General features: G+C 36.2%; 1 protein-coding gene across 1 annotated transcript in view; it reads right to left on the bottom strand.

Annotated features, from left to right (window-relative positions):
- Window positions 1-12,938, bottom strand: part of CSMD1 (CUB and Sushi multiple domains 1) — a 1,067,000-nt gene that overhangs the window by 378,691 nt on the left and 675,371 nt on the right. Inside the window, exon 6 of the mRNA XM_059842787.1 lies at window positions 5,818-5,930. Within this exon, the coding sequence (XP_059698770.1) occupies window positions 5,818-5,930 (113 nt within the window). The remainder of the gene's footprint in view (window positions 1-5,817; window positions 5,931-12,938) is intronic.

The following is a 12,938-nucleotide window of genomic DNA, read 5'->3' as shown; positions in this document are numbered from 1 at the left end:
CCACTGAATATGCAAAGTGAATTCATGTATTAGCATAGGTGAGGGTAGAAGAATTTAAAATAAAAAAAATAGTTCATAACTGAATGACTGCACAATCTTTCCCCCCATGGCAATGCCGTCAAGGAACAAGGCAGAACAAGAACTGTATCCAGTGATATATATGGTGAGAGTTCATTTCTATGACACCAATGTTGCTGGCATGGCAGATATGAAGAAGACAAGGTAGAGCAAGTCACTACAATTTAATTTTTTTCTGGTGCTTTTCAGAGCTGTTCAACACCATGCCTCCTTCTGAATAGAAACTCTGAAACTACGAAAAAATTTTCCACAGGTAAACACAGAGAAACTGGGACATTAATATTTTTATTGATGAAATCAACATCAAAACACAAAAAAAATCAAATAAAAACAACAAAGGATGTGTGGAGAGGAAAAAAACAGCAAATACCAAAACAAACCCTCCACTTTATACCTAATTAATTTTTAAAATTTTTAAATTTTCTATAAACTTCTACTATAATCTGATGGAAGATGGGACAATAAATATGATTCAAGAGGAAATCCAAACACCAATAATTTGGATTCACTTTTTGCACTAGAATATTTTATTTATAAATTCAGCTTGCCAAGTATTTTTAAACTATATTTACTTGATGCATTAAGATGTGCTATTCTAGTAAAGTACTATTTTTTTTTTTATACCAGTGAGCTGGTTTTTTTGACCATGTAAAAAATGGGGCACTAAATATTGCTAAAAATGCCAGCTACAAAGATCTGAAAAATTTGCTGAACAAATTAATTATGCATAGCTTTATATCCAATTGGTAGCTCCAATATTTTAATGAAATAAATTATAATAATTCTGTTTGCCTGATCAAAGATCAAACAAAGAAAAGAAAATTAAATTGACTGCTTGTTAGTATTAGTTTTGGCTCACTGGAAAAGGCCAAGTCAAAGCAATAATATAGTTATGGTAAGATAATAATAAACATGATGTTAATTTGATATGAGGGGGAAAGAGAAATTAAAGGAACTTTATGTAAATGTCATAAAAAGTGTGATAATCAGAATTCTTACTAGGAAAAGAAAAAAGTTCATTATTCCATTGTTTCTCAAAGAGGTATGTTATGCTGCCTCCCATACTGACTTGCTTTCAAAAAGCCAGTGACACTGCTAGATGTGCTAGTTTAGTGTGGAGATTTAAGAACAGGTGAAAATGAAACTCCAAATAAGCCACTCCCCTTCTCCTCACCCTTTTCAGTAGGAGAAGGATAAAGACAGAGACTACAGGCTGAGATAATAAAAAGGAAAAAAAAGCCATGGAATAAGGAACACACAGTAACAGCAACAATATCAATAACAACAGTATAAAAAAAGAGTAGGTGCTTTATGCACTACAGGAGTTCAGCAATTTGACTTAGTTCCATGTGGCTGCCAGGACAAAGACAGGATGGTTAATGCTCTCCATAGGTCACATCCAAGTAGCCCCTGGGACAAAGACAAGATGGTGGCCGCTCCCTTTTGTTGATTCTGTCCTTGAGCCAAAGACAATGGGAAACAATGGTGGACAAACCCTAGAAAGTCAGATTGTCTGTGTCTTGCCATGCTGCCAGTTCAGGAGCTGGACTTGATTCCTCATGGCTGCTTCTGGCACTGGTGCTGCACCACTGGCTCTGCTGGGGTTTAGGCTCCACAACACGGCAGTCCCGCTTTTGTCGGCACCATGGCTTGGAGACACAGCGGCTTTACCATGTCTCCAAGCCTCATCCCAGAGAAACAGGGCAGGGATGAGCAGCACCAGCAGCAGAAGCTGATCCCGACAGAGTTGACCCCAACAACCTCCCCAACAGAGAGGCAAAATTAGGTACTTCTGGGGGTGCAGTCAAACTTTTCTGGCCCCCAAAACCACCCCACCAGCAATGATATGGCTGGTATAGAACAGCAACCTGGCCCTGCCCTCATGGGTGTAGGGCCTGCCCCCTCTGCAGCCAGGACAGTGAGGCAATAAAAAGCTCACCTGTGCACACACTGAGGAGCACAGGGATATGGTGGTGGATGGGTGAGACAAATGCCACCTCTCCCTGGCCTTTCTGCAACCACCCTAGATCATCACCACAGGTGCAGAAGAAATGCAGAGCGTCCTGGGCAAGTGGGGGAACCAACACAGAGACCCAACCTCTACCCCAGCCACCCAGTTCCTTGTGAGACCCAGTCCCAGGGGCTAGGGCACAGCTCACTCTAGGAGCTCTCCAGTCACTTCAGAGACCCAGGAGGGGCCCTGCTCATGGACACAGAGCTCATTGTGGAGTAAAAGGGAAGAGCATTTTGGTATTCCACAAGGATAATCATGGACTATTTAGGGAAGGAACCAACACCAGGGAAAGGAATGGATTAAATTGGCACAAGAGGTGTGTGAGATTAGAACAAATAGATTTTAATAGATTTATATTAAAAATAAAAATATGTCAAAAAATATATTTTTGTATTGAGTCTGAGTGGCAGCTTTTTGTGGTAGGGGTGCTGCAGGGGTGGATTCTGTGAAGAGCTGTCAGAAGCTTCCTTCATGTCTGATAGGAACAAAACCAGATGGTTCCAAAACTGACCTGCCACTAGCTAAGGCTGAGCCCATCAGCGATGGGGTAACATATTTAAAAAGGAAAAAAACTCACAGTGCAGCATTAATAGCAGCCAGGGAAAGGAGTGAGAATATGTGAGGGTTGAGCCTGATTTGCCCATGACAGTAACTGGCGAGTGATACTTTGCTGTCTTTATCTCAGTACATTTTCTCTTGTCCTGGTGAGGTGGAGGAGTGAATAACTGATATGGTGGGTGCCTGGCATCCAGACAACATCAACCCACCACAGTCCTTATGATGCTATCTGCAAATGGACAAGCTTGTGATTTTGTTTTGTGAATAGCATTTACACCTGACAGCTACCGTGAAAAACCTATATAAAGACTCTAAAGCACAATAACTTACTCTCTGGCAAAGTGTAAAGGCTGCTTTCCTTTAATATCTAAGGACACGCAAAAAGACAGCGCAGGCCGACTTTAAAGAGCTATTCTTTTTAGCAAGCAGCAACAGGAGAAAGCAGTCAAAGTAACATTAGAAAGTACAGTCCCAAATGCCCTGATGACAGTTGCTCAAGATTTAGAATTTCTGGGAAATTAAAACAATCAGAAAGATTCCTTCAGTTTGGTCTGGTAATGAGGACTCATCTATTAGTAAAGTGTCTCAAAGACAGGATAGTTCAATATATCAACACATCAATCCCAACTACATGTGTGTATTCTGAAACAGTCTCTTTAAACTATTGGGTATAACTGCCCATAAGCAAAATGTTTCTTGGAAGTCTCAGAGTCATATAGCCTGCAATGCAAGATTTACCAGAGGACAAATACAAGGATTTTGTCTGGATACAATCAGACTTTGGAGGCATTCTTTCACTGCTAGGTTTTGTGCCTGAAAACAAGGTCGTGTATGTCACAAGATTTAGTTTTTGTGGGGTTTTCTTTTTTTGTTTCATGATCAGTTCAAATAATTATTTAACTTGAGAGAAGTACCTAAGATGGAATGATATGTGAAGGCTGTTGAATTTTAGCAGAAATAAGTTTCTGAAAACAAAAAACATAAGGGAGAAGCTCAAAGAGCTGGGACATTATAGCCTGGAGAAGAAAAAACTTGGGGGGATCAGGGGTGGATCTTATTGGTATGAATTAATACCTGTGAGATGAGATGGTGTAAAGTAGTTGGAGCCAGAATCTTCATGATGATATCCACTGAGAAGATGGGAAGCAATAAGCACAAATTGAAACTCAGGAAAACCCACTTACAAAAAAAGTGAAAACCTTTTTAACTATGAGGGTAAACATTGGCACTGTTGCCCAAGAGGTTGCAGAGTCTCTAATCTTGGAGGTATTCAAAACCCACCCCTGACCCAGTCCTGGGCAGTTTGCTTTAGGTTACCCTTCTTTGAGAAGGACACTGGGCTAGGTGAGCTCCAGAGGGCTCTTCCAACCTCTGCTATTGTGCAATTTGTGGTACTAGTAGATTACTCTAACTGAAAATATTGTTACTTCTGCTTAGTTTTCAAATACACACATAATATAGTTACTAATGCTGTGTAATAAAAATAACTTAATGAAGCTGTTAGATTAACCTGGTTTTTATATCACTATGAATTTTCATCCTATGGGTCTTGAAATCTTTCACTATGTTTTAATACAGTTTATGTTTATATCACTAACATAGGAATTTTTTAATTGCAATTTAGTCTGATAAGATAGATGACTATGTAAACCATAATCTCTCATGTAATTCAGAAATCTTTGTATTAACTACGGTAAAAATTATAAACCTGCAATTCATAAAAATGGTTTAAATTAAGAAAGTAAATTTCTGTAATTGTAAGAATTTGATTTACAAGAAGATACTTCCACATGTCATTCAAGGTATATTCTACATCAAGGAAGTTCACACTTTCACCCAATATCTGATATATTATGCAGATCAAGAGAGACACATCTGAAATAATGATCTCTCCAGATATTTCCCAAAAGTTTTACCTACTTTGTGAGTATTTGTCTAGAGATAAGATATGTTGAAGAAGAACAGAAATTTTTTTCCAGGGTATGTTACATCATCACAAACTTCCTCCTTGTTATTCTGTTGATTCGTAGTTTTCTGCTGCCTCAGCAGGACATATCACAATGTTTTTGTGGACCCCAATTGACTGGCATAAGTCACAGAGTTAACATAAGCAGTGCATTTACATTCATAGTACCCAGCAGTGGTATTATATATGCATCCTTGGTAAACTTTTGGAAAAAATAAGTTTTAAGTGCAAAGGATCACATATGCTGAGTTGCCAAAATGAAATGAAATTTCAGATTTTGTTTTTCTGAAATATTAAAATTATTTTTAAAACTTAAAGAACTATGTATATTAGACATTTTTGCTGTACATGCATGACATAGTCACCAGAAAACATACAGTTATTGCAATGAATTTATAATTTCAAAAATTATAGAGGTCACACAGTTTCAGGGGAAAAAGCACAAATGTCTAAATTCCTAAAGGTTTTGATTCTATGGGGGTAAAAGGGTTGAAACAGCTTATGTAAGTACAGAATTTGAAAGCACAGATAAATTAGGAAGTTTTCTATTTTCAATATAACTACCATGTCTTTCATCTTGAGTAATGATTTATAAAGTACAAAAATCAATAAAGAATCCATTCTAAAAAATTGCATTTTAAAAAGTATCTACATAAACATAAGTAGAAATGACAGCAACACTGACATCCTCTTGTCTTCTTTTGAAGTCGTCTATGCAAATGTATGCAGGAGCCTTAAATATAATCTGTGCTATACTGTGGTTGAGTTAAAATTCCAAACGATGAATGTAGTTTCTGGATAAGAGTTAGGTTTTGAATAATGAAGGAAGACAATGCTTAGATGGAAGCCTGCCTTTGTGTGGAATTGACTTTCCGCAAGTTGCATTCCGGGCATGTTTTTAAAGCAAAGATCAGACTGACTGCAAAGAAACTTATTATGAAAAAAGTGAGCAAGCAAATGCATATTTAGAGCAGACTGCATTCCAAAGCACACGTATTTTTTCCAAAAGTAAATCCCCAGAGACGTCCGATCACACAAGGAAAACAGATATTCAGCGTAAGAGTGATAGTTACATAGTAATAAAAAGAGTCAGCTTTTTACTGTGTCTGTGATATTTAAACATAATTATCAAATTCCACCACCACTTTAGTGATGCTTAAAGGTAAAGGGCTTTTTAGGTGTGCTTTTATAGGTTTCCTACCTTGAAACTGAGCATTAAATCCCTTCCGTCGGTGATTGCTATCAGACGTAAAATGGAGTCGTAACCAGTTCTTACTGCTGATAACTGGAGAAGGTAAATTCATACCACTCAACCTGGAAAATGAAAAAAAATCTAATATTAAAAAAATTCATGCATACACCACTTAAATAAGAAATCCCCCCAAACATCAAAATATTAGATCATAATGGTTTGCTGTCATCTAATCACAATGTATTACTAGTTGAGTAACTATTTTGTTGAGAGAAATATGAGGGATGTTTTTCTCATTACAGCTATCCCTTTTATGATTAAAACTTGTTTTTCCAAACTATCTTTTCATGAATTAAAGGAGAAAACCAGTCTTGCGGAGTGTGTGCACACAAGTGTAGGTGTGCATGCACGTGTCAAAACATTCAGCAGGAAATAAGCCTATTCAGTTATGGCAAGGTCTCATCATCTGACTCCCTGCTGTGGGATTTGACAGGAAGTCAAATCTCAAGTATTAAGAAGTGTTAAATAAGGGTTATGGATGCTATCTAATTTTAAGTTTGGGTGGTAAGTTATGGGTACACAACTATGCTGGTAAAACTGATTTTGTGTATATTAAGTCCAATCCACAGTTAATAAAAAAATCAGAGAAGTCTGAGCACAACAGTGGATATGAAGAAAATGCACAAAGAATTTTTCTAATACAGGCAACAGGCCCTTGGACCACACTGGATTATTCCATTATCATTCATTACACTACACCATTTGTTAATGGAGTAGCTAGCACAAAGAACCTGATATGATGTAAATTCATTTCTTAGTTTACCAGATGGAACCATTTTTTTGTTTTGCATGGCCATGCTACAGATTTGAAATTTTACCTTTCTTCATTTCTTCTTTTTTTTTTTTTTTTTTTTTACTCCTGAATAACTCTGGAGAACTACACAAAATTAAGTTTATCCTTTTAAAAAATGTTGATTACTTAAAACAAACTGATGAATGTCAGAAATTCTCAGCTAAGATATCATCTGCATGAGGATAGATTTGCCAGTACTAAAGTAGACGCAGTAGATATTTTTGGAGCTAAAAAATAAACAAACTGAAATGGGATTTAGTCTCCCTCCAAAATTAATCAGTATAGTGAAATAGATGCCTTTTTTTTCATCACAGTATGAGACACCAGAGTTTCATTAAATATTCCAGATTATTAGGAAACTCATCATGTTAAGAAATAATGTTTCTGGAGAAAACTAGCTAGAACCATGGCTAAATCCCTTTCTTTTTTTCTGCAGAAGAACAAGACCAATATATTGAACTATAGAGATTTTTAATGGATTTTTTTTTCTACTTATGACATGTGAACTACATCAGAGAAATTTCATTTTATTTTATAATCTCATTTTCTTTATCTACTTGTTAACAACATAAGGAAAACCCATATCCTACTTAAAAAACAATTTTGATTGAAAAAATGGGTTGGTCTTTTACAAGAAGATAGACACACTTCATTTTAAAAATGGCATTCAATAGTTCTTAAAGGTGTTCTTTAAAATATTCAGACCTATAAATTTCTACATCTCAATCAGATAGACTTTTATTCTTCATCAATTCTTTCCGACAGACTTTATTTTAGACCACTACTCTAAATATTTGTAATTACATACTGGCCTTTTCTGCTTCAAATCTACTTAGAATTTGGGTGTACCTGTAGAAAGTACTGAGAAATAACTAAAAGAAAAAGAAAAAACAAAACCATATGTTAAATACAGATTATATCTTTGCTAGTATCTCTTAGGTATTGTCAAAATGTATGCTAAATCTATAAGTTTTTACTATACATAGGCCGTAGTTCATATCACTGAACTGAGAATTCATTTGTCCAAGTACATGAAGTTACATTCTAGAAACACTGTTTTAGGGGTTGGTCTTACTTTAAAAAAGAAATATACAAGTAGTAACATTCTAGCTAGTATATCCAGAGCTCTGAATTTCAAAGCTGGCAAAACTCTAGGCTGAAATATTAAGCTGTAACATGAATTACATTGTACATTAATAAAAGACTTAATGAACTTCATTATAAAAGCATGTTCAGAGCAGATCTTTCCTTAGTTACATATCTGATAAACAGACATTTCCCTGCACACACTACATAAGATATTTTCATGTCTATGTGAACTCTGCAAGGTTCTAAACTGTCTCAAATCTCCCCATAATACTAAGATACATAATGTGAAAATGACACCGAGAGAGTATTTAACATAACCTATTTTAGCAGAACTCTAATTTAGCTGCATAATTTCTTTCACACTGAACTCTAGCTAAGAATATGTTCTTTAACAGCAATACTGTTTTTGTTTTATTTGGAGAAAGTGAGAAAGGGTAAAAAACAAAAACTTTAGTGGTTCTTGGAAGAAAGTTTCTGTAAGGTTTTCAAAATCTCTTCACTATAGTATACAAATTTAAAAAAAAAAAAAAAAAAAAAAAACAACAACAACAAAAAAAACCAAAAAACCCCACAAAAATCTGGGAGGGTCAGCTGGGAATCCTGTGGCTGACATGTAGACATCAAAAGTGATGCCCCTACACAAAGTACTTTACTCAATAGTATTCATCTTGTGTAGATGAGACTTCCTATGGAAAATTTCAGTTTCCAGTAATGGCAGATCCAAAAGTTTCTGGATGTAGTGTAAAATTCCTTTTTACATGTTAATTGATAATTTTCGTGGAATTTCTGAAAGATAGGCAACTAAACCTGTGTATGGAAGAGAGAGGTAGGCCTGGTTACTGATGAAAGTGGCAGATCATCACCTGAATTGATACAGCAGGCAGATCTGTACCTCACACAGAAGTTGAAGTATTTTATGAAACAGGGGTTTTTTTCTTTCTTACTTATCTCTAGGCGTTTCTTTGTTTTTTGTTTATATTTTTGGTTGGTTTTTTTTAATCATAGAATAGGAGACAAAAAAACTGTTTCCATTGCACAGTAAATATCAAAATTTAAAAAAAAAAATAATACGTTATGTGTGTGTTCCTCAGAGAAAAGTAAAAATCAGTAATGTCAAGGACAGTTTGATTCTAGTCCTACAAACCAGAATATTAAACCTACAGCAAAACACACAATGTGGGGGAAGGGTCCCCAGAGAACACATATTCATTGGTTATTCTGGTACACAAAATACAAGTCCATGGCCAGAGGATGTGCTTTCAACTTAGCTGCTCTTCTTCACCAATAGAGAGGCTGGACACCACTGCTCAACAGATTCCCAAGGTGACATTCTCCAGATGGAATGATCCCTCCCAGTCCTACAAAGAAGAGTTTCTTCTGAGCTTGACCAGCTGAGAGGTGCATCATGTGCCACAATTTGTGACTAAGTGCCCACATGTGTGCTGGTGCTACAACATGCGCTCCCTCCGACTCAGCAGAGCCTTTACTGTTACATGCTACCTTTTTAGATGAATATTTACAGAAGACAAGCAGTTTGGCTATGTCCCTATTAGTAAATTGAAGAGTGGCACTTCATATCAATCTCTATTTAAGGGTCTACACTATTTAAGTTTAAAACAGCAGAAAATAATGGAATCTTGGAATCATAGAATGATTTAGGTTTGAAGGGACCTTAAAGATGATCTGGTTGCAACCACCTGCCATAGGCAAGGACATCTTTCACTAGACCAGGTTGCTCAAAGCCCCATCCAATCTGGCCTTGGACATGCCAAGGCATGGGGACTCCACAGTTTCTCTGGGCAACCTGTTCCTGTACCTCACCAGACTCATACTGAAGCTATTCTGCCCATGACTGGTGTGTGCTCCCCCGATCTTTCATGGGATCAATGAAGGCAGCTGTGTAAACCACAGGATCCCAACAGGCATCGGGCATGTAATCGCCCCTTCTGAGATGTTCAGGAAATACTAACAGGCAGGACTTGTGCTGGTAGGCTGCTACAAAAGAAAAGGTGCAACTAAAGCAAAGTTGTCTTGATTTCAAGTGCATATACATTGTATTCATTGCTGTGGCATATGAATATAGGTAATTTTAGCTCAGTTAGGCGCTATATCTAAAATCAGATGAAGTCTTGAAACTTCTTTGTATCAGACAAATTATTCAGATAGGATAAACCCCCCCCTATTTTTTTAATATCAAAGTCCTCCTTAAAAGATTTCATCCTTTGATCTCTATTAAGTATTTCTCCAATGCTGTCTAAAAAGAATATTGAAAGTTTCTCTGTTCCTTTTAGATGGAAATATTTATTACATGGGAAGTAATAGAAAAGAAATTACACTCCTCACTTATGTTTGAATTCTGCCTCCACTATGAAAAATGTAATGCATTTTTGAATAGTATTGAAAATCTGCCCTTGCCTAGGATCGAAGTGATATCTAATCTAAATTACCTTAATCAAGTTTTTCAAGAGTGAACACATACATGTGTATAAATAATGTTATTTGTGTATTTTCTGGAAATAGTTGGCTTCGCTTGTGGAGTGTTGAGTTTTCATCTCCTGTACTAGTGGCAGCTAGGACTTTATTTTTTAGGATCAAGGGATCAAAAATTTAAGTGTCACTTGGACAAGTGACATATTTGAATGCTCTGGGCTTAATGGTATTTGAGGCCATGAACTGAAAGGGACTGAAGGAAGCATTAAATAGCTGTTTGTTCACTGAGTATCAAACACTCAGTGACATGTTAAATAGCAATCCTGTGAGAAGAAAAGAAACAAACAGAAAATGAGTTTTCAAATAACATTGTTAGGTAGTGTATTTACCTGAGGGCTTAGAATGAGAATTGCACATGGAACCTAAAATCTCTATTTTCTGCACACTAGATGTTGCACTTTGCTCTACTGAACAAGACTGTGCCTGTTCCAGCATCATAAAGAATGAAAGGGCCAGGTTTTGAGAGCTGTATAGTTATATTAATATCATACTACACCTGTGCTGGCAAACACTGTATCTTACAAGAAATAATGAGAAATAATTAAACAACCCCAGCTATTCTTCTTCTAAATCTGAAGGCAACCCATCTGCTGCAGAATCAGAGACAGCAGAGGAAACTCTTTCTATTGATCATTGTGAGCTGCAGACAAATTTTTCATGTTATACTATTTCAAGTGATGTTTTAATTGCTATTCTTATTCCATCATTTCCTCACACAGACACTAATCTACTGTTTAGGCAGGTAATAAGACATTATGCTTCGATGCAGGCTTGAAGGAGTAATGTTTCTCTTATGTATAGTATGTCAGATATAGAAGCAGAAGATCCTTTGAAGTCTATTGCATTACCAAGAGATTGTGATGAGCTTTATCAAAATTATTACTAGCAGGATTACCACTGAAATATTTTTTCTCTTTCCAGTAGTTATTGTTTGACTCAAATTCAGGTATAACAAAACTATTTTACATTTAATTAAGAGGAGTAATCTAGAGAGATGCAATTTTGGTTTTGATTTTGGATCCTTATAATAAAATAATTATTGCTTTTGTCTAAAGAAATAAACCAAATCTTGTTTTTTTTACAAGGTTCTTGACATTGTTTTGACTGTAATAAACAGATGATCTTATCTTATAAAACGACTGACAGTTCAGTTTCATGCCCTGTGGTACAGAATTACCTCACTGACATGCCAACAATCATGCCCACTACAATTACTGCAAAAAAATTAACTCTGTTCTGGCTGAAACAAACACAAACATTTATTGAATTTCCATAACAGGTCTCTGTGTTAGGAAATGAAGAAAGAAAATTAGCTGAGAGCTATCTTCCATTTTGCACTCCTCTCAGCTTAAATATTTCTATGAGCATGCCTGTAGGTACATGTCCAAACAAGAACTTTAAAGGATCATCACTCACTAACTGATAAAATAACAGGAGTAAGTTTTTCAAGGCGTAAAGTATTGCAGCAAATAAATGAAGACAATGTCTATGCGTGTTTGTATATATAGTATCTCTGTATTATCTATATTCCATATGTAAATATTTATATTTAGTATAGATATATTAAAAAAGAATATTAGAGGTTTATTACCTCAAACTCATTGTCACACCAGGATGGCCAAGGCCGTATGAGGTATTACAAAGAGCAAGTAATGAGCTGCTTTAGCTGTAAGTAAATGTGTAGCTTTGCAAACTGTGTTAAAAGGCTTGAGACTGAAACATGCATACTGTGCCTGCAGTTTCACAGACATGAGATGCTCTGACAAGATGCTGCTGCCTAAAAGAAGTGTGTTGTTATTTTCTGTTCTTCCTTCTCTTGCATTTCCTACTCCTTCGTTAAACCTTTTAGTCTGTATTGCCCTTCCTTACATGCATCAGCTTGGATTCTTGCTGGAATTTCTGTGATCTTATTTAAAGACTATAATGGAAGAAAATTATCCTCTCCTCCACAATCCCTCCAGGTGAGACATGGTGTACCATTTTAATGAATTAAATTGCTCATGGAAAAGAGAAACAAATCAGAGCTGATATGAATTCAGTGTCAGGAGCACAGGAAAAACGAAGTGAAATGGAGCTGGAGGTCACGACTTGGGGAAAGGAAGATTTTATAGATTAGTATAAACTAGAGAACAACAAAGTATAAGAAGGGATGAATAGCCTAACAATTTAGACTATTTACAATAGCAATGAATTGAAACAATACTTATTATGCTTGATAAGTGAGACCAGGTTATCTCCTAAATAGGAACTGTCACTTAAACATGAAAAGTGTAAATCCTCTCTTCTTTATGGAGTATTTGAAATAAGAGACTATTTGTAACAGCTAGCATAATCTACAAGGAAAGAGTTCAGAAGCAGGGAGGGCAGAGAGTCAGTGTGAGGTGTTTCTTATTTAAAGTAATTAGACCCAGCATGATTTTTCTCTGCCTGCTTCCTTAACCCTGATTTGCTATACTGGATGCTGCGAATAAATACCTCTATTTGCATTGTACCTTATTACTGCTTGGGACAAAAATGAATTCAAATCAATGGATATGATTTTGGGTGAGGTTTTTTCATCCTGTCTTAAAGTCATAGGACGACCTTAGCAAGTCTTAGCTTGGTAAGTACCCCTAGAAGCTCTCCTGAAAATTGTTCAGGAGAGATGGATATGTTCCTGGGAAGCTCAATGAGACTAACAGAGCTGTTTCCAGGTGAG

The sequence above is a fragment of the Haemorhous mexicanus genome, chromosome 3, assembly GCF_027477595.1.
Source record: "Haemorhous mexicanus isolate bHaeMex1 chromosome 3, bHaeMex1.pri, whole genome shotgun sequence".
Classification (NCBI taxonomy): domain Eukaryota; kingdom Metazoa; phylum Chordata; class Aves; order Passeriformes; family Fringillidae; genus Haemorhous; species Haemorhous mexicanus.
This window is presented reverse-complemented; position numbering and strand designations above follow the sequence as displayed.